This window comes from Colius striatus, chromosome Z (genome assembly GCF_028858725.1).
Source record: "Colius striatus isolate bColStr4 chromosome Z, bColStr4.1.hap1, whole genome shotgun sequence".
In the NCBI taxonomy this organism is placed as follows: Eukaryota; Metazoa; Chordata; class Aves; order Coliiformes; family Coliidae; genus Colius; species Colius striatus.
The window spans coordinates 54254753-54276134 of record NC_084790.1 but is presented as its reverse complement, the minus strand read 5'-3'; the positions used below and the strand labels follow the sequence as shown (position 1 = coordinate 54276134).

Below are 21382 nucleotides of genomic sequence, written 5' to 3'. Positions count from 1 at the left end.
CTTTGCAGAATAAATTAAGGCTAAAAAGCTATAATGAAGAAAAAATAATTATTGCCATGTAACAGATGAGAGTTTTTTAAACAGCTGAAGAAGAAAATGTTATGTTCTACTTGGTAGAAACCAGAATACCTTGTAAATGCCATCATATCTGTTGCCTTCCTCTGGGGCATATTTGCTGATTCGCCTTCCTTTTGAACTGCGCACTACTCTTACTGGCTTACCAGCTCTCCAATTCTTAGACTCTGCTCCATTTTTGTCATCCAGTGGGGCATCACAGTTAAGGGCCAATGCCCTGGAAAAGGATTTAAAATCTTCATAAACTATATCGCCTCATACAATAGTAATATCTATTTCCTTTGTCTAATTATACTTTATCGAGCAACAGAGAACTTTTCAGCATACTCTTTAAGAACTGTAACACTGATTGAAGCAATGAGTTCTATGTTACCACGAATGGTAAGAAAAAAAGAGGGCAACACAAAATATTCCACTGTCATGGTTCCAGATGAAGAATGAGCTACTGTTGCTAAATAAACCAAACCAATCCTTTTAGATTTAATATTCTTAATTTTTATAAATAATTAGTCCATAAATATCATTGAGAGAATTAAAAGAAACTTACAAAAAAAAGCAAACCTTACCTATCACTATTCCCCATTAACTGCAGATTTCAAGGTTTTTTTAAGCATGTACATAAAAGTAATGAATATGATGACAAACAACTATAGAGGAAAAAGTACATAGTAACTATCAAAAAACCTATAAGTAACTGAAGTCTCTCACATAAGTTGTCTTACAGTAGGAGTTAAATATTAGTAGCCAACTCAAGGACAAGCAAACCCTTTTATCCTCTCACTATATGAAGACCCTACTCTAGAAACTTGGAGCTAGACAGTATGAATACCTACTAGACCAAAGGGCCATATCGACTGACCAGCCTGATTTGACCAGGGAATAAAAAACCTTCAGAATCAAACTCAAAGCAAATCATGGATCTCACAATAGAAGAAATTGTGTGGTTTATAAACCTTATGAGTATCAAACCCACATGGTACAGACCCTTAAAAGACAGGCATACACAGCTGACTTTTAAAATGTTTCTTATATAGAACCAAAACTTTAAGACACCTAGAGAAGCAAACCCAATACTGATCTAACTACATGGAATTGTAAACTTCAGTATTAAAATGCTTGAAAACTTGTACCAAGATCAGTAACCTAAAGCAGCAGCTTGTTATATTCCATATGCACTAACCCCCGCAGAGCTACAAGGCAAGACTTACGAGTGGATTTCTCATTTGCTAACAGCAGAGAAATGCTGAGACTAAAGAGTTCAGCTTTTAATTCTCTTTGACAAACCAAGTTCACTCTATTCATTAAATATGCTTGCAAATCCATTGCCTAAACCTACTTCCATCTTCTTTCTTTCCTTGTTCATATCACATCCCCTTTCTCTCTCCCTTTCTCAGAAAAGCCACAAAAAATAGACAGAATAGGTAGAATCCCTCTCTGCTCTGAGTGACAGCAGCAGATCATATCTAAAAGAAAAGGTCTTAGTCAATCACAGCACCTCATAGGTGTTAATTGGTTGGTTGCATAAGAGATTATGCTTTTAGAAGTAGCAAAGTATGGAGAGTTCTTTATTCAGGCAGGCTTTTAAAGGACAATAAAACACTTTAAGCAGATGTATAATTCACTTTTACGGCATGTATTTTCTTTCTCAAGCACATGCTTTTGATAAAGTATCACCCTAATTCCTTGCTTTTCATAGAAAACTATGATGGAAAAGAGGGCTGGCATAATAGGAAAGATTTCTTTCAACATAGGAAAATTAACAAAATTTTTCTTCCTACTTAAATTTTGATTTAACTGCTGAAGAATTTTAAAGCGAAAAATCTAGAAAACTTCTAGCCAAAAGTTTTGACAAACTTATTAAATTAAGACAGAGTCCACTGAAGGAAACCGTAGAACAATTTCAACCAGAGATATGACTACATGCTACATCAGCATTATAGTAACATTATTCATTGTGGTCCATGTTTCCCTAAATCAACAAAACATAATGCTTGCTAAAATGCCTCTTAGAAGCAAGAGGCACCACTGTTCACAAAAGCAGCATGCATAGGTGTGACTGAATATAGTAAAAGGTGAGCTTTAAATTAAAGCTGCAACCCATCTTTTTGTTTTGGAATAATTTTTGATTTTTTTTCCCCAAAACTTACCTATTCATGTGTGTTAATGTCTGATCAAATGAATGTTCTCCAATTCTTTTATTGCCAGAAAGATCTCTACCTCCACTGCCAGTGTAAGTGAATTCATCTCCTCGGTCCTGTGCAAGAAGATTTTTGTTCATTTTAACACTCAAAGTAAAGCAATTCAGTGGGAAAACAAAAAAAACCAAAAAAACAGCGACTTCATTTATTTTGTTTACTCTGAGAAAAACTGTAATCTGAGGCATATAAAGATGTATATTCAATTTCAGTATCACTGTTCTTCCACAGTAGTTGTGCCAGCACAAAGCTACTGGTCTGCATGTAACATATTCATCAGGAAATTCTTATTTAAAAATAGCCTGCCTTTAAAAATTGGATATTTGCATCTTTTAAAAAGAAGATAAACATTTAATAGGGAAAAATGTTTATATGAATTTTTATAGCAAAAGTCTGAATATACTTGTATGCAGTAGTAAAATCCCATCAATTTCTTACCACTATTAAAAGTCTGATATTATTAAAGATCTAAAAAGTTAGAATGACAGATGCTTGTTTAATATGGCCAGAGATTACTTCTAAAAATGATGTTTATTTTATTCTGTGTAGGGAAAACCTAACAGATATTCAGCTATAGTTCTGCAGTATTTCTCATTCAAAATTTATCTAGATATAACAACAAACTTGGGCTATGAAGTTAAAAAACACTCAAAACCTAACAAAGATATGTATAAACTTTGGTATATCTGTTCTTAAAGCAGTCTTATTTACTCTGATTGATGAATCTCTAAAAATAACAGAAACAGAATGACACTGTAAGAGGACAATATATGGTATATCCTCAAAAGCACTTAAGTCTGACAAGACAAGGACCATTTACTAAGAAAAGCTGTAAAATGATTTGTATAAAATAATATATCACTGAATTGAACTATGTTTAATTTTTCAGCACCTATCACAGCAAACAAAATGTGCAGATCACATAAAGATGATTGTGATAATTATGAAATTAATACAGATAGGCTTGCTTGATGAATAAGGCCCATCCAAGCAAATTGCACTTTAACACTGTATAAGAAGCTTGTGCCAAATTCATACAACGAGAAAGATGAATCTTGGAAAGCAATGAACCCAGAACAATTTAGGTTTTGTAAAAAACAAGAAAAAGAACACATGTTCATGGTGTGTCAGAGTAGGGAAAACAGCTAAGGCAGTTTTTAGTTTTACAAGCAGAAATAAACTGAAACTGGAAGGTGATTTCCCTCCTCTTTTTTAGGCTATAATGTTGAAACAAATATTGAAATAACATATTTGTAGGAATGTTAAAAAATTGAGGAAAGACAAAAACAGTACATATATGAACAAGATGAAGAAAACTCTTTACACAAGATAGCTTCTAGATGAACTATTTTGTTTATCAACAACTAGACAGGTAGAACAAACTTCATGAGAAGAAAGTACTGGGTAGAGAAAAACAGAAATCAAGGACCAATCACTATAGATTTAAGCCAAAACCCAAACAAGTGAGAAGGTATAAATGCAACAATATTCACAATTATCAACTAGAATACACTTCTATCAAAAATTGATTAAATGTGAAAGGTCTGAAAAATATCAAACTTCCAATGCTTTCAGAGAAAGAATGAGTGGTTCTCTAACCACAGGCAACCAGAAGACATTGTGCTTGAAGAGATAAATAACACAGATATAAGGACCATGTGCACATTCTCACCTCTTGGAACAGATTCCACACGTCATAAATTACATTTGCTTCTCTTTAATTATGTTCAATAATAATTATTATAATTGTTAAATCCATCATGTTAAAAAATGATTATAATTATTATCCGTTTAATGATGTTAAATAATGTTCTATGTGTGAATAGGCAAAACTACACGGAATTGGGTGAAACTTGAAATCCAGGGGAAGGAAAATGGAGAAGAAATGGAATTATAGAATGTAATTGTTCCAAGATGGCAGCATCTTTCAACATCCTGTGTATTGATGGCTCATTTCTGCTTTACTTCCTACAATTACACTCACTTCACATTAGATATTTAATTTAAAAACCAAAAAAACCAAAAAACCAAAAAACAAAGACACACAAATCCTGAAATTGGAGGAAAATGACAGAAATCCTGCTATACAGGGCACTGATCTGTACTGGACAGTGAGAAATAAGGAGGACATCTGAACCTCTGATATGAGATCAGCTCCTAAAGATAGGAAGAAAGCTCCGGAGAATACATAAGTGCTTGTAGACAGAGAAAATCTAGAATGGCAAGAGCAGGTGATGCACACACACAAGAGTCCTCAGAGTGGAATAAATGTGGATTATAAATACAGCCATGACAAGTAGAAGTGAAATGGGAATACTGGTAAGTCTGGAGACTTAACGGGAAACCTACAGAACCTATTTGCATCATGGTTATGGTGTTCTACTTTGAAACTGAAGTATGCCAGGAATATTCATGCAGCTTATTATTTGGGATCTTTTGATGAGTAATAACTCATTAAAACATTTTCTTGGTAACTTCAAATTCTGAGGCTATCTATAAGCAATGCAAGATCTTCCAACCACCTGTAACAATATTCAAGTGATAGCTTGTACATGATGGTTAAAGGTGAAAAGCTAATTTTTTCCTCAAGAGGATGAGAAAGCACAGCTTAAGATACTGATAACTGCTATAAATTCTTAATTCAACAGTTGAAGAAAATGTGGCAAAAGGAATTACTGACATCTACATGTTATTATTTCAGAAAGAAAAAAACCTGTCAAAAAGACTATTAAAACTACAGTAATCTTTTTCCTTCTCTTACTTCTTCCTACTTTTCCCCATTTTCTTACCTTAATATATGTAATTTTGCCATTTCTTTTCTGCTTTCCACAGCTTAATTCAACTTCGTTGCACCAAAACTCACTTTCAACAGCTAGTAAGACCTTTGTTATTCTGTCTTCTCTTAATGCTTTCTGTATGTCTTTTTCTTATGTTCTCTCCATAAAGTTATTTCTTAACTGTCCTGTTTATAAAGTTTGATCATGTTATAGAGCAAATGAACTCGAGTTACAGTAGCATTGATCCAGTATATCACATTGAGGCATTTGTGTGGCAAAACTCTAGTTCTTTAAGCTGGTGAACCTCAGACATAAAATAAGCAGATGGTCAGTTGTATTAAATCATACTCCTCTATTTCAATGTTATTATATGATCAGTTGCAAGTCTAACAAAGAGATAATGGAGAATGAAAAAAGTAACACTTTGAATTCCATCTAAGTGTTTGACCACAGTATTTCTATGGGTTGCTTTTATTCAGCAGCTTACAGGGTTACTAGCTACTTCAAGTTACGGTAATATCAACTATCTAAAGATAGCTCTCAATTATTTCCACTTTCTGTAACACTTCTGCTATTATTCCAAGTTCAATCACAACATATACACAAAAATTGCATTTATCAGTTAGCAAAATATGCCATTATGAAAACAGATTTCCTAGATGAGCTTCAGCCTTCAGTATGAACAAAAAAAAAAATATGCTTTATTGGCTTTTCTTACACAAGAAACCTCAAAATTTCATCAGTTCGTCAAGCCCTCAATTCATCAGTTTCACTCCAGTAAAACATAACAAACACTAAGATCTTGATTAATATGACAAAGCAAAATGAAAAATCACTAAGCCTTTTTAAATGAACTTATTAAATCCAAGGCAAATATTAACTATCAGACAATTACATTTCAGAAGATTTTATTTCCCTATTAGGGATACTCGGAACTAAATCACATCAATTAATCTCCACTACAGTCTCACAGGTATGTGCTGACAGAATCAGTCTGTCTGCCCAATTATCTGATTTATGTTTGATAATTTCATGGTTTAGCACTGCAGTAAAAGATGTCAATTAAAAAGGGGCTAAATGACATATATGCATATTAAAAACCCCTTGGATTAAGTGCAGAGCTTGAATATATCGTAAGTCGTCTGCCCGTGACAGCATGGCATATTCCACCAAGATAAAAACATTTAACTGTTTTAGTGTTAGGCAATCAGAATCTCTGAAAAGCAAAGCAGCTTCAAAGCAGGAAACAGCAGAAGGTAGCTAACTGATGATGGAAGTAATTCACTAGTTGAAAAATAACTCTCAGATTAAAGTACTAGACAATTATTCTACGTGCACCACTTTCTCAGGTTTTTCTTCTTCCTTTCTGTGTTCATTGATAAAATGGCAGACTACCAGACCTTTAAACTAAACATTATCATGTAAACAACTCAGGCTAGTCAACTGGATTCATTACCTTTGGCTCCATTCAAAGTCTGTTTCACTTACAAACCAGGTCTACCAAAGACAAAACAGATAGAAAGCCTTTTCAGGATAAAGACATTTTACTGTAGTGAAAGCTTACTTAAGACATAAAACTGTTACTTGAAACATTTTAAAATCATAATTATCTTTGACTATCTGTTGGAGATCATTGATTGTTCTTCTGATGGCAAAAAAATCCTGCCATTTGTATGAGTAATGTAATTGGCCTACTGTAATCCTAGTTGAAGCAATTCAAGGAAAATCTTGCCTGACTAAAAGATATGCACATACTATTTGATATTCATTTCTCTCCTTACATATAGTTACAATTTGTTACTTTGATCCTTTTTTTGTTTCCTGTGTTTAAATAAATGCTTATTGTATTAAGAAATAACTTTTATAAGCATTCATGTGGAAAAAAATCTATGAAGTCCAGCAAGAAACTCATGGTTTGACACAACAAAGATTAGTATAACTGTGTTCATCCCTCAGGATTTCATAAAGATAATAGATTGCTAGTCCATATATTGCACTAATGACTAATGTAATAATGAAATAAAAATGTATGAATTTCAGAAAGAAAGTATTTCAGTATGTCAAGACTTCACAAACAAAACCAAGGCCTGTGTCTTTGACCTAAAGCACTATTCCATACAGAACATTTCTTGGAAAACATTAAATGTCCAAAAAAAAGCGAAATGGCACTTTGCTAAGCATTGTCAACATAAATTTCTACTTTTTAATCTACTTTATCATTGTGTCAAATGGATTCCTCAGCACTTTAGAAACAAATAGATATGCAAAGACCTGCAAATTAACTTTGGAAAAGCACAGGAAGGAGCACTACAGACACAGATTCCACATCACATTATGAAAGAAGCTGGCAAACAGGCAGGTAAGATTACCTTGACAGACATAGTACTAGCAGTAAAAATGGAAAAAAAGCATTTGTACAATAACAGAAGGCTTTTCAGAATGTGAAAGTAATTCTAAATATTATCCAGGTACAGAGGAGACAATGATATTAGAAAAATAATGTAAGCAAGGTATTTTGTAGCATTAACTAACATTCCATATGGACTGATATGTAACAACACGGAGTAAGAGAAAAGATGGAGAGGAGACTGTTGCAAAATAGGAGCTGTCCTGCAAATCTGACACACTGGTAAGAAGTATTTAATACTACTGCTCCACATTTAATGTCAAGTATGTCCTTAGTATTGGAAGTAGTAAGAGCAGACAAATAACACAGCTGAATGAAAATGAAGGTATTTGGTACCTAGTGTATAGGGAAATACTATTTTTTTTTTTTCACATTCTGAGCAGGTCTCAAACCAGTAGTGTGCTTAGACCTTGGAAATGTGATGGCTCTTGAAAACAGCAAGTTTCATGGCATCAAGCATCAGCTTTTCAGCTGTATACTCAAAACACAAGAGAAAGACTTTCAGTGTACTGGCTGTAATTAGCTTGTTATGTTGGAATCTCAGTATCGTAAAACAGAGGTGGAAAATCAGAAAGGAACTGTTCCCTTGGTAACATGGTCAGAATGGCATATTGGTTCAGAAAATTTATGTAGGATAGTACATCTCTTTTGTACCAGGGCTCACACTGGATTCAGGTAACCCAGTGTTCTGGTTTAGCAAGGAGCAGCTTTTGGCTTAGTAACAGGGGGAGCGGGTTGCAGTGAAGACCCGGTAAAGAGTTTGCGGACTCTCCCCCGGCTCCTGGGTTCACACCCACCTCCGGCCCGGCTGGGCCAATCTGGCGCCTCTGCCATCACTATTTAGGGGACGGGAATTGGAATGCGAGGGAGGAGGTGTAAGAGTGATACAAGATGGAGGCGACCACGCGGACCCTTCAGCCAGAGAAGGAGGAAGGAAGGAGGAGCAGTAGACCGGAGACCCTTCTGCAAGCCGTGGCGAGAATGCAAACTGTGCCCCTGCAATCTATGGAGACCCCTGGCAGGACTGAGAGTTACCAGCAGCTCCATGTGAGTGAGCCCGGACGGGCGAGGGACTGTGTGGGGAGACGGCCATGGCCCAGGCCGTGTTGGAGAGCCTGTGTGCCGCAGAGCAGCCCCACACGAGAGGCAGAGAGGAGCTGCAGCCTTTGGAATAAGTGCGCGTCGGAGCAGCCCATGCAGGGCTGCCATGCGTGTGAGCTACCCCACGGACTTGCAGGGAGGACTGGTGTGGAGTTCACCCGTCCTGAGGAGGGACAAACGGCAGAAGCTATTGGGAACAGACTAACTGAGACCCCCACTGCCTGCCCACCCGAACCGTTCGGGGGGGACAGGGTAAAAACACGGGGATCAGGGCTCTGAGCCCGGGAAGAGGGGAGGTGTGGCAAGAAGGTGTTCTTAAAAAGGCTGGTTGGACTCTTCATTGATGTATTACTCTGTGTTGTTTCATTTTGGTTATGTTTTGGGTTTTTTGGGGGTATGTTTTAGTTGATGTTGCATTAAATTATCTTCTGTTTTCTTCCCCAAACCGAGTGGCCTGGTCTGTTTTGTCCTGGACCTTATGCGGCAATTAAGCTCTCCCTGCCCTTGAGCAATTCTCAGCCTCTTTGGTACTCGTGGCTAATCGTGGTCTTTGTTCCCTGATGGGCCTAAACCACGACACCCAGGTAAATGCAACAAACTGGTTAATAAAGCAGCAGGTCATATACAAGTATCTAGGCAAACCACTAGTCACAGTGGTCTTTGGACACGTAACACTTCAACGTGGACACGAGGCTCCTGTTGCCACTGGATTTGGATTTAAAGCCGTTTAAGTGTGCAACTCACCAGAGTACTGGCACTGCACTTTTGGCACAGGGGGAACTGATAAAGTGTTTTCACTCTGCAATGCACATTAAGCAGACATTCTGAAACACTATATCTTTATCACACTGAGTGGGCAAATCTAGTGAGCTAGACATGGTTTATTTGCAATTGGACTATTTCAAACCAGTGGAATAACAGTTGTACTGACACCTTGAAAATGATTACCCACACACAAGGTTAATGAAAAAACACAGAGCATTTAAAATGGACAACAAGCCCTTTCACAAAGCAGTTTGTGAATGTGAGTGTTCCAGACACTGAATGGGCTTGGTATAAGATATCAATGAACCTGTACAAAGAGTATAATTGCCTCTAGTCCTTATTTTGAGTCATTAGAGATGCTATTCTCTTATACTCTCAGAATCTTTTTCAAGAGGATGTGAAGGGTCAAAGCACACATTGTTCGCCAAGAGATTCTGGACTTCAATTCACAGATTTCCTATATGATCCTACATGCAAAAGCACCTAAAGAAGAAACAATCTTCATTCACATGAAACTAAGCACACCACATAATTAATTATTTCCAGCACTATCTCAACCCAGGAGAAATATATATTTTGAAACTTTTGAAAATGACCATGAGTTTTAACTCTGATACATAAAAACATCACCACAAAATAGGAGGGCAATTTTTCAGCACAAAAGTGAGATTTCTTTATCTACTTGATTTGATGAATAGACAAGTCAAAATACTTTTATTATGAACACTACTGATGTCTAATAGCTACTTTTTAAATGTTAGTCAATTCTGAAATAATTCTCAGGTTTAAATTTCTGAAAGTCTTGTCAATTTCTTCAGCTAATGTTCCTATTATGTTTACTATTAAGAACACCATCAGGAGACAGACAATTTTAACATTTTCAAGACAGTAAAGATAACTGTTGTTCTAATGTATCTTAAATAGGGAAGCCATGTAACTTGTCACTAAAATTCAAGGTTAAACGTTTATGAGAAAGATTAATGTGCAAACATTTTATATGCATACAATTAAGAATGAGGTTAAGCTTCGTGTGCCAAACAATTTCACCCATGCTCATTTAGTAAACTATAACTGTACTACTTTCTCAATCTTGAGGGTAGATTCTGCACTGACAGAACTCATCATTACCGAGCACTCCAATACAACCAGAACAGCCCAGCTTGAGTAAAGTTGCAAACAAGTCACTTCTGTTTTCTTGTTCTCATATAATTAGTGACTATATAGAAGAAGAGAATGTTATCTAAATTTTTAATTAAAAGTTTCATTTGTGGAATGAGATATTGTACTTATGATACTTAAAAGTGCATAATCTTATTTTCCTGTGAATATTCTTATAGGAGTTTAATTTCAGCCTTTTCCCAAAACCAAGGGAAACAGAAGAACATCTGGAAATAAAATCTTCTATATGAAAAAAGAACTGAAGAAAAACTAATCCCAAAATGCACTTGGAAAAAAAATTCCCCTTATATTCTTAGATTAGAAAACTACTAAAAAGCTGACATTCACACAAAGTTTTAGGATATCTTCTGCAATATTTCTCCCCAACTATACCTCTTCAAAATGATATATATAATTTAGACTATGACAGTATTTAGATGTCCACAAAAACACATGATCACAACAGCACTTATGTGAAGTGGAAAAGACACGTGAAGGATATCATAGAATCATAGAATGGTAGGGGTTGGAAGGGACCTCCAGAGATAATCTAGTCCAACCCCCCTGCAGAAGCAGGTCCACCTATATCAGGTCACACAGGAACGTGTCCAGGCAGGTCTGGAAGACCTCCAAGGAAGGAGACTCCACAGTCCCTCTGGGCAGCCTGTGCCACTGCTCCGTCATAATAGTTTATTAAATATTTTTCACTGGATAATTACAGCAGCAGAAACAAGGGGATATCTGTATCACTAGCAAAATGAAAGAAAACCCATCTGCATCCCAATATCAGAAGTACAACTACTGAGCAACGGTGTTCTTAGGATCCACTGCCTAAGGGTCCTAGAGCTCAGGTTGGAGTTGACTCTCAGGCCACGGTAATGTATCCCCAAAACGAAGTACCTCCTCAGATGACTTGCTCAAAAACAGACAGAGACTCTGTCAAAGGCCATCCTCTGCAGCAGGAGCAGCAGGAGCAGTACTTTGCCAAAGTACTGTTGGCAAAGGATACATTACATTCTGACACTATGTCAGATGTTCCAGTGCCCTTTTCCGTGTGATTAACAGCCAGTCATGTTTAAAAAAAATGGACTGCTTCCTGCTTTATCCTTCACCTGATTCACGATTCAGAATTACACCTGATAGAGCAGAACTGCAGGAAGAGATGTACCCTGCATAAACATTATTTAATTATAGAAAACAGTAATCTATTAATAAATAAATGTTTGTCACCTTCAAGATATGAAAGTTAGATGCAGTTACTTCTGTCATTGCTCTACTTCGATGTTCACATCAAAGCAGATTTTTTTTCCAGAGCCTTTGGGGATTATAATACAGGATATTGAGACTTTCATAAGACATTCTGAAAGTGGTCATCAGTAGGAATTGAGAACCTTCAGAGAATTAAGTAACACGTACCTTTTATTCTTGCTTCATTAAAATAAATGTATCACATACTTAGAAACACAACAAACAGAAAGGAAGAGGCAACTGTCTTGAGAAGAATAAAAATCATGACCAAACCAGCAGATAAAACATAGTTTTTGCATCTAATTACCCTAAAAGATGTTAAATAATACTGAAATCAGACTGAGTATATTCAGTCTTATTGTATATATAATTATACTGAAACTTCACTACCCCAAACAGTGTAAAAATCCAACTGAAATGGACAAGTTTTGCTTAAGCATAAGCATTCTTTAGGAAAGATTTGATTAAATATTTTCCTCAAAGTACTAAAAACTATCCAGTTTTTTAACAGTAGTAGTTATTTTTTTCACTATCATGTTTACATAAGCATTAGTTTTAGGATCAATAACAAACAGAACTCTATAAACATTGATACGTCAGAACAGCAAAACCATTGCTTTCATAATGGCATACCACTTCATCTTCAAATCCTCCAGCTAATACAAGTGAATAAGCTCCGTCATTGCTGCGTCCATGGATTCCACCCACGTGTGGTCTGTGAACACCTGCTTCGCTCACCTGGCAATGGAAAAAAAGCCAGTTTCTGGCATTTCTGTCAAACAATCAGCTATCCACAATCACTTTAACAATCAGCTTTCTGCTTAAAATATTGCCTGTGTAAATAGAAAATGCAAGACTGCCATTAAAGGTGGAAATTCCACTTTAAGGAAGAAAAGCCTGAAGTAAAAACAGCCAAAAAAATATGGACAATGTAGGACAGTGGTGACACTGGAAGATATCAAGGTACACTTTCTTCTTCTCCATGATTCTTTCCATAAGTAGTATTTAAGACTGTACTCACTACTACACCCACACAGCCATTTAGAACAATCCAAAGCAGGTGGAGAACTGACAGTTTGGTAACATTTCACAATCTTTAACTAAGAAGCCACTGCAACAACTCACTGATCATAAACTAGTTTGCCAACCAGGATAACTCTTTGGTAACGAATGTGCAACTTAAGCTGCAATCAGACCACTGGAGAGCTGCAGCTGTACCATAAACTGGCGATATCATTAAAGTCTGCTGGAACATCTCTCCAACAAAAATTAATTTAGCAGTTATTTGAAACTACTAAATTATATTTAACCTCCTCTGTTTTATGAATAAAAAGAGGCTACATATTAAATTACATGTTTTCTCAGTATGTGATGCCAAAAATACTATTAACAGAATGAAGATTCCCAGCAGAAAATCAATTAGGATCCTTCTTCCTACTTTCATACTTTGGAACTTGACTGCCTGTTTCTCTTATTCTGCTGCCCCTACTTTCCCAAACTACACTTTTAAGCAACTTTCATGAAACTTTACATTCTTTTTCTCTAGTCTTGTCATAATAATACAATACATCCAACCAAAGGTTCAGCTGGCCAGAAATGCTGTCTCTAAAAACAGACAAGAGCTGTGCACAGTATGAAAACCATGTAAGGACACAATGGTACTTCCTTGAAAATTTTCTCAGCATCCAGATGCTTGTGGCTCAGACTTCCTAAACCACTTAAAATTTTTGGATTCATAGTATCCAAGACAGAAAAGAATGGATAGTAGTACTACTTATCACATGAACTAGTACTGCTTTCATTCATTTTGAAGTGAGTAGTTGACTTTTTATTTTGATTACTCCTTTTCGCATTACCAAAGTATGTATAGTGGTCTTTAGTTACTTTCTTCCATATTGTACATCATTTTGTAGCCATCTACACTACACCATGTTTTCATAATTCTTCCAGAATGAAGAGTCTTTCCAGTTGAATGAAAATCATTCAATTCCTTTAATCATTATGATTGCTGTCCATAATAATGTTTTAGTTTCCTTTCACAATAACATTTTATTTATTTTATCATTATCATGTATTAAGATGGTGTATTTTCAAAATTGGGCATTAGATCTCTTTCCTAAATAACAAGAAGAATAAGTAGTTGAAAGACCATTAAAAATTATGTCTTTAGAACTGTTCCCCACCCCACGTTTACTATCCACAACAACTTTGCACTTCCACCTAATTTTATCAGCTATTTGTCAATTTTTCCAAGCCAATTATGAGTATGATGAATAAAAAGGCTCCACTATTGCACTCCTCTTTCCTGTTGTATCAAACATTCTTTCATTCATTTCTCACTCCCTTCTTTCACTTCCAGGTTTTCTCAATTAAATTTAGATTTCTGGTACGTGATTCACCCCAGAGATGAACTCTGGTAAGTAATTCATGCCAAAAACACTCCTCAGATGCTCTCTCCAGAAGCAATATTTAGTCAATTTCCTTCTAGAGAAAAGAGAGTTTATGTCATAAAAGACTACACAAATCAGAAATAAAGGAGCTACAGTCTCTAAAGTCTCATAGATTATAGATTTGCTAAGACAAACTCATTTATCATACAAAAGACGAGTCACATGAGGAAAAAGTGTAATATAACTTCCTATGAAACATTTCACTCTTTAAGAAAAGGACGAAGTTCTTAATCCGTACCCAAAATTACATAATTATGTAGAAATGGTAATTGTCTTTTGGTGTCTAGTCCACACATATATATATAAATCAGCAATTTATTTGCTTCATTTTCTGGCAAATGCAGCACTCTCGGTTCTTTTTTCCTACTAGCATTAAAAAGATCTGAAAACTATTAGCTTTCATGTTACGAAGAGAATTCCATTCAAAAAAAGTGAACAAGTAATTTCAATTACTGTTAAAGCACAGAAAAGAAAACTTGGTCTTCCATAAGTGATTTTAGAAACTTTTCTTACTTATGAGACTTTAACTAATCTGGAAGCCAACCACAAGATAATTAATTCATTTCTTTCACAAAAAGGTTCTTCAAACACACTATAGGTCAACAAAATATCTTAAGATCAAAACTGATTTTTCCTTGTAAGCAAGTAATTTTGTATAAAATCCCTGATATTATTAATAGTATAATCTGACATCACTGATTTAATTTGCTTCATCTAATGCTTGTATTGATGGTAGTGCTGATGATGGACATCAAGGTGAGAAAGGATTAATCAGGTTAGGTTTTGGCTGCTCCACTGTGATTTCTAGAAAGGAGAGAAACTGACAAACTTGCTAAGGGGAAAAGATCTTCAGGTAAATATGTCAACATTAAAACTTGCATGGCCTTCCAAGTATGTAATTCTTCACACAGAAGCAGAAGACATCACCATCAGAGGAAAACTGCCTGCTAAGCTTGCTTTCTGCCAGTTCAACAGTAAAACACCTGTTTTTGTCTCATGAGAAAGCAGGTGATGAAACATTCACAAAACAAATCAGAAGAGGCCTTTGATTCTTATCTTGGCCCTCCTCAAGAAGTTTAAAAAACTCTTTTCCTATTCTTCCAAACATAATGAAAAACCATTCAATTATAATTCTTCATACATGTAAGAGACAAAGAACTATCTGATTCCAAAAATTAAAAAGTATTTATTTCTCTAACTAAAACCAATAATTTAAAAAAGTAAAACGTAACCCAAAAGTCAGTGCTTTTGGATAAGGTTGGGAAAAAAGAAGTACGTTTGCTGAACACTTTAAAAACACAAAAATGCCAATACCAGCACAAAATGAAGCCAGTACTGCTTTTTCTCCTGCCCCTCTGAGTATTTGCATTGTGTTTATATGACCAAAATTTGGAAAAGGCTGGGAAAACTAGCTGCCCTTCTACCCTAGATGGGATTATTTTTCTATCATTTTTTTTTACCAATCTACTTTGTCACAGGGCCTAAGAAATATTTGCAACAAAAAAGGAGATAGAGCAAGAAATAGCAAAGGACGACTGAATGGATAGCTAATGTCAGTAGCTATACATGCTTACACTGGTTTAAACTGTTCATTAGCCTACAAGAGGAGCTGGACATCTATCATGTATGACCAAAAAAACCAAAAGGGGGTCAGTTTACAGTGTTACCATCTAATGTTTTTGAAATCTACAGTCTACATCTCCTGAGTGAGATATCAGTTCAGGTGAAATATGCTTCAGAAGATACTTGACTTTATTTACTAAGTATACCACTTAGAATTTTAACAGGTGAAATGTATTTATCCTAATGACAACAGACTTTTATTGCATTGTAAAATCAGTGTATTTCAACTCCTACTACTATTGGCATCACTTCCAATATTAGGATCATAATGTGTTTGCTTTATTCAGTTCTGATGAAAATGGCAACTATCAATCTACATTTATTTTAGTGCCCAAACCATTTATTATTCTTCCTTACTTCAACTACAGTTAGTACTGAAACAACATACCTGAACCCTGAATTTCCAGGTTGTCCCAACAGGAACACCAGGTATAGGTCCATAATGATTTGAAGGAACAATAGTGCATTCCTTAGTGCGACCAACACAGGCCATGCCCTAAAAATATATCAGACAAAATGAATTAGAATTGTAATGTTGAAGACCATTTGTAAATTAATATAGATATCAATAGGTGGTCATTATAAAGAATATGTAACAACTGTTAAAAGGAGTGTTAATTAACTAATAGGTTTGGGGGAGGGATCAGGGGCTGGGTTTTTCTGTTTGTTTGTTTTTACCTCTAGTCATCTTAACAATTCTTCCACTGCTTTAACTGCCAGTAGATAGTGGGCAGGATTAAACATTGTCTTATTGTCTGTGCAACCCAGCACTGAATTTTGTGTAGTGCATATGTAAGTAGAATTATAGATGTAGCACATACATGAACAATCAGAGCAACAGCTGTTTCTAAAACACACTATACCTTGCCCCAGTCTCTCTGGCTTTCAGTACTGGCAGATGGCATCTTTGCTTTCTTTTTACTCTGTTTGAGCTTTTCTCCAGCCTTTACAACTTCATTAGAATCATTTTTGCAGGAAGGACAATACCTAAAAAAAGGTTTTAGTAAATTCTCAATTATTTCATAATAATGGCAATACATTTTCTGTTGCCAAAATCATGGCAATTTGTTTATCTTGACTGAATATTTCAAGCCAGCAACAATACACCACTCTTAAACAGCTAAAGCCTATGGCTTAAAAAATGAACCCAACATGAACAAATACTATCAACTTTTAAAAAAGGGCATTTCAGTTACTTTGAAGGTAGAGTGCTAGAGGCAAAACATTCAAATATTCTTTCTCACATGATATGTGAGAAGTCCCCATGTCTCCTGTATTCTCCTTTAATTCTATTCTCTTTCATTTAGTTCATGTAAAGGAAAAGACAGCTGAGATCAGTGTATGCTACTAAACAGTACTCATGGTTTGTTTCTATGCCCTGCTCACTCTTTTTTTTTGGTATCTAGTGCAATAAATTTCACAGCAGACAGATGAATGCCAAACAGAGCCAAGGTATCATGTCATGTGAGTACACACATACACATACAAACACACAAGCATTGATTCACTCCCTCTCTCCTTCCCTTCACAACACTGAAGCTACTTGGATCAGATAGCCATGATTCCTTGCTAGTATACAAGAAGGGAGAGCACAGACCTCCACCTTGGTAGGAAACGTTGCTTTGCCCAGTGCAACTGCATTCACTCTACATACAACTAAGACTGCACAGGCTTGGCATCATGAAGTAGCCCAAAATTCACTGTCACAAGCCTGACTCATAATAGTACCTCTCCCACCCAGTGTCTTCATCCATGGATGCTTACATGAATAAATCTTAAGACTCATACCATTACATAGCAAACAAAAACAAGTTTAAAAGCTTGACAAACATTTTTCAAGACATTTTCATGATTAAACTTCTACGACTTGTGGAAATTAGTTTTTTGGGGTTTTTTCCAGAAATGTAAGTGGAAGGGTCTAAAAGTGCATTTAATATATGACCCGAGTAACTGTAAAGATTATGTTGCCAAGCAATTTAATGCTTATTTGGTTGTCTACAGAACACTGACTCTTCACTCTTCTATATGGAGGAATACTGTCCTGGGAATCTGTGCAGTGCAGTTATAGTGAGATTAGTGGAAGAAGGTAAGGAGATCAGAGCAGCAATGGCTGCAGTTGAAAAAAAATCATCTGTTTTTCAAACTTTCTCTGTAGTCTTCTGAAATAAAAGTAGGATAACTCATAAGAATGTTTCATAAGAAGCTTTTGAAAAACAAGGGGTGCCAGTGAAGACTACCTAATCTGAAAAATCATTTGAGGTATCCATCAGGCAAAGATAATCTTGGCACACTAAGTAAACCAAAAAGAGACTGATATCTAGTGAGATTTCAATGTCAGTATTCTGACACGTCTAGCAAACCTTTTGAGTGTGCAGAAGAAACTAGGGTAGAACATAGTAGAAAAGGGTTTTCAGGGTAGAACAAAGGATTTGGGAGGTTTGTGTTAAGCGTTCATTGATGTCAAGTGAAATATTTTCTCTATCAGAAACTTTCCTATGACTAGTAAATCAGACACACTTTACTGTTGTTGGAGTACTGGATTAGAGCTGGTTCTGAAAGTAAGGGGAAACTGAAGATGGACCAAACAGATGTGCACTTGCAGACAGATGGTCTCACAGAATACTCTGAATGAAGTAAAAAAATAAATTCTCAGCTGGTATATCCAAAGATCAGGTGTCATCAGGTAAGAATACTGCTTATGGACTGCACTCAGTAATAAATCACTTACATGTTGAGAATGGTTTCCAACATGACATTAATGCACTCACGTTGACAAGCAGTAGGAAGCAAGAAGTCATGCACAGAAGACCAGAGAATCATAATGGTTGGAAAAGGCCATTGAGCCCAACCACTAATATCATGCTGCCAGGCCCATCACTGAACTAAAACATATCCTTCAGCACGTCATCTATGTGTCTTTTGAAAATCTCTAGGGAAGGTGACTCCACCACCTCCCTGGGGAGCCTGTTTCAATGCTTAATAACCCTCTCAGTTCAAAATTATGTCTAATCTAAACCTCTGGTGCAATTTGAGCCCATTCATTACTGGAGAGAAAATATTGAACCCTGCCTCATGAAAACTCCCCTTCAGGTATTTGTAGAGAGTGATTGTATCTTCTCTCAGCCTCCTCCAAGCTAAATGTTCCCACCTCCCTCAGCCACTCCCCATCAGACTTGTTCTGTAGACCCTTCACCAGCTTTGTTGCCTGTCTCTGGACATGCTCCAGCACCTCAGTGTCCTTCTTGTAGTGACAGGCCCAGAACTGGACACGGTATCCAAGGTGTAGCCTCATCAGCGTCAAGTACAGGGGACAATCACTTACTTGGCCCTGCAGGTTACATCATTTCTGATACAATTCCGGATGCCATTGGCCTTGCTGGCCACATGGGCACACTGCAGATTCACATTCAGCCAGCTGCTGATTAACATCCCCAGGTCCTTTCCTCTGGGCAGCTTTCCAGCTATGCTGTCTCAAGCCTGCAGCATTGCATGGGGTTGTTGTGGCCAAAGTGCAGGACCCAGCACTTGACCTTGTTGAACCTCATGTGATTGGCCTCAGGCCATCAATCCAGCCTGTTCAGGTACCTCTGAAGAGCCTTTTTGCCCTCAAGCAGGTCTACACACCCATCCAACTTGGTGTCATCAGCAAATTTACTTAGGGTGCACTCAATTCCCTCATCCAGATCATCGATAAAGATGTTAAAGAAAACAGGCCCCAACATTGAACCCTGGGGAACACCACTGGTAACTGACTGCCAAATGGATTTAACTCTGTTCACTACTAGTCTTTGGGCCCAGTCAGCTAAAGTTTTCCACTTATATCGGAGCAGGTCCATCCAAGCCATGAGCAGCCAGTTTCTCCAGGAGGATGCTGTGGGAGTCTGTGCCTTACTAAAGTCCGGGAAGACCACATCCATAGCCAGGATCCACTAAGCAGGTCATCTTGTCATAGAAGGAGATCAGGTTGGTCAAACAGGACCTACCCTTCATAAACTTACGCTGCCTGGGCCTGGTTGTCCTATGTGTGCCTGATAATGGCACTCCAGATAATCTGTTCCACAACCTTTCCCAGCACCAAGGTCAGGCTGACAAGCCTGTAGTTCCCAGGATCATCCTTCTAGCCCTTCTTGTAGATGGGGGTCACATTTGCATCCTCCAGTCTGTTGTGACCTCGCTCATGAGCCAAGTCTGCAGGTAGGTGACGGAGAGTAGCTCAGCAAGCACTTCCAACAACTCCTTCAGCCCCCTTGGGTGGATTCCATCCAGCCCCACTGACTTGTGTGAGTCAAGGTGGAGCAGCAGGTCACACACCATTTCCCCTTGGACTATGAGGGTCTCATTCTGTCTTCTGACTCAGGTGGATGGGTGCCCAGAGAAAATTGGTTTTACTATTGAAGACTGAGGCAAAGAAGGCATCAAGTACCTCTACCTTTTCCTCTTCCTTGTTCACTAAGATCCCTCTTCATCCATTAAAGAGTGAAGATTCCCTTTAGCACTCTTTTAGTTGCTAATACATTTGTAGAATTTTTTCTACTATCTCTTACAGTAGTGGCCATCTTAAGTTTGAAATGAGCCTTAGCCTGTCTAATTTTCTCCCTATGTGACATCACAACACCTTGTAGTTCTCCTGGGTTGCCTGACTTTTCTTTCAATGATCATAAATTCTTCTTTTCCTTCTGAGCTCCAGTAGAAGCTCCCTCTCTAGACAGGATGGTCTTCTGTCCTGTTGGCTCATCTTCTTGCACATCGTGACAGCTTGATCCTGTGCCTTTAAGATTTCCTTCTTGAAAAACATCCAGCCACCCTGGACTTCTTTGCCCTTCAGGACTGTCTCCCAAGGGACACTGGCAAACAACTTCCTAAACAAGTCAAACTCTGCCCTCTGGAAATCTAAGGTGGCAGTTCTGTTGATCCCCCTCCTTGCTTCTCTGAGGATCTGCCTTGACAGTGGAAAAACTTGGGGATAATCCAGACTAACATGCTGTGTAACAAACATATGTGTGTAATCGTTTTGTATATGAAAGAAGTGGAAGGCACATAGACAATATGTAAATAAATGCTATTTTTCATTTCATTGAACCATATCTTTTTCTGGGAGGTAATGAAAATATTTTTAGACAGTGTTTCAAGACAGTAGTTCCTCTAAAAACACTGAACAACTCCTCCCAGTGCAGAAATTTCATAGGAAAAGAGATAAACTTCCAACAACAGTGTCCCTGCTGACAAATGTACATACTGAGAAACACCTATCGATGTTGATGGTCCCAATCACTAATTCATATACTGCCATAAACACAGAAGTACTTAAAAAATGCAACGTCCCAGAAAACACACAGACCATTAGGCACTGACAAATAAACAAACCTACATGGTATCCACTATTGTATAGGAGATTGAGTTATTTATTTCCAGAGAATGTTAAAACTTCCAAAGCACACAGATTTTTACATAAAATTTAATCACAAGGTCCAAAGAGAATCCATAAAATGTTCATAGACATCTTCTACATTTATTGATGTCTATATAAGGAAAACTTTATTAGAATAAAGTTCTATTTATTACTCATTTATAAAGGATTAGCAT

General features: G+C 37.0%; 1 protein-coding gene across 4 annotated transcripts in view; it reads right to left on the bottom strand.

The window, feature by feature from the left end:
• The window catches only part of UHRF2 (ubiquitin like with PHD and ring finger domains 2), a 92897-nt gene that overhangs the window by 7316 nt on the left and 64199 nt on the right, over window positions 1-21382 (bottom strand). For all 4 annotated transcript variants that reach the window (XM_062017166.1, XM_062017167.1, XM_062017168.1 and 1 more), the window contains exons 7-11: window positions 16663-16786; window positions 16188-16295; window positions 12360-12464; window positions 2223-2329; window positions 130-292 (exon numbers count right to left, since the gene is read on the bottom strand). In XM_062017166.1, coding sequence (XP_061873150.1) covers window positions 130-292; window positions 2223-2329; window positions 12360-12464; window positions 16188-16295; window positions 16663-16786 — 607 coding nt within the window. The remainder of the gene's footprint in view (window positions 1-129; window positions 293-2222; window positions 2330-12359; window positions 12465-16187; window positions 16296-16662; window positions 16787-21382) is intronic.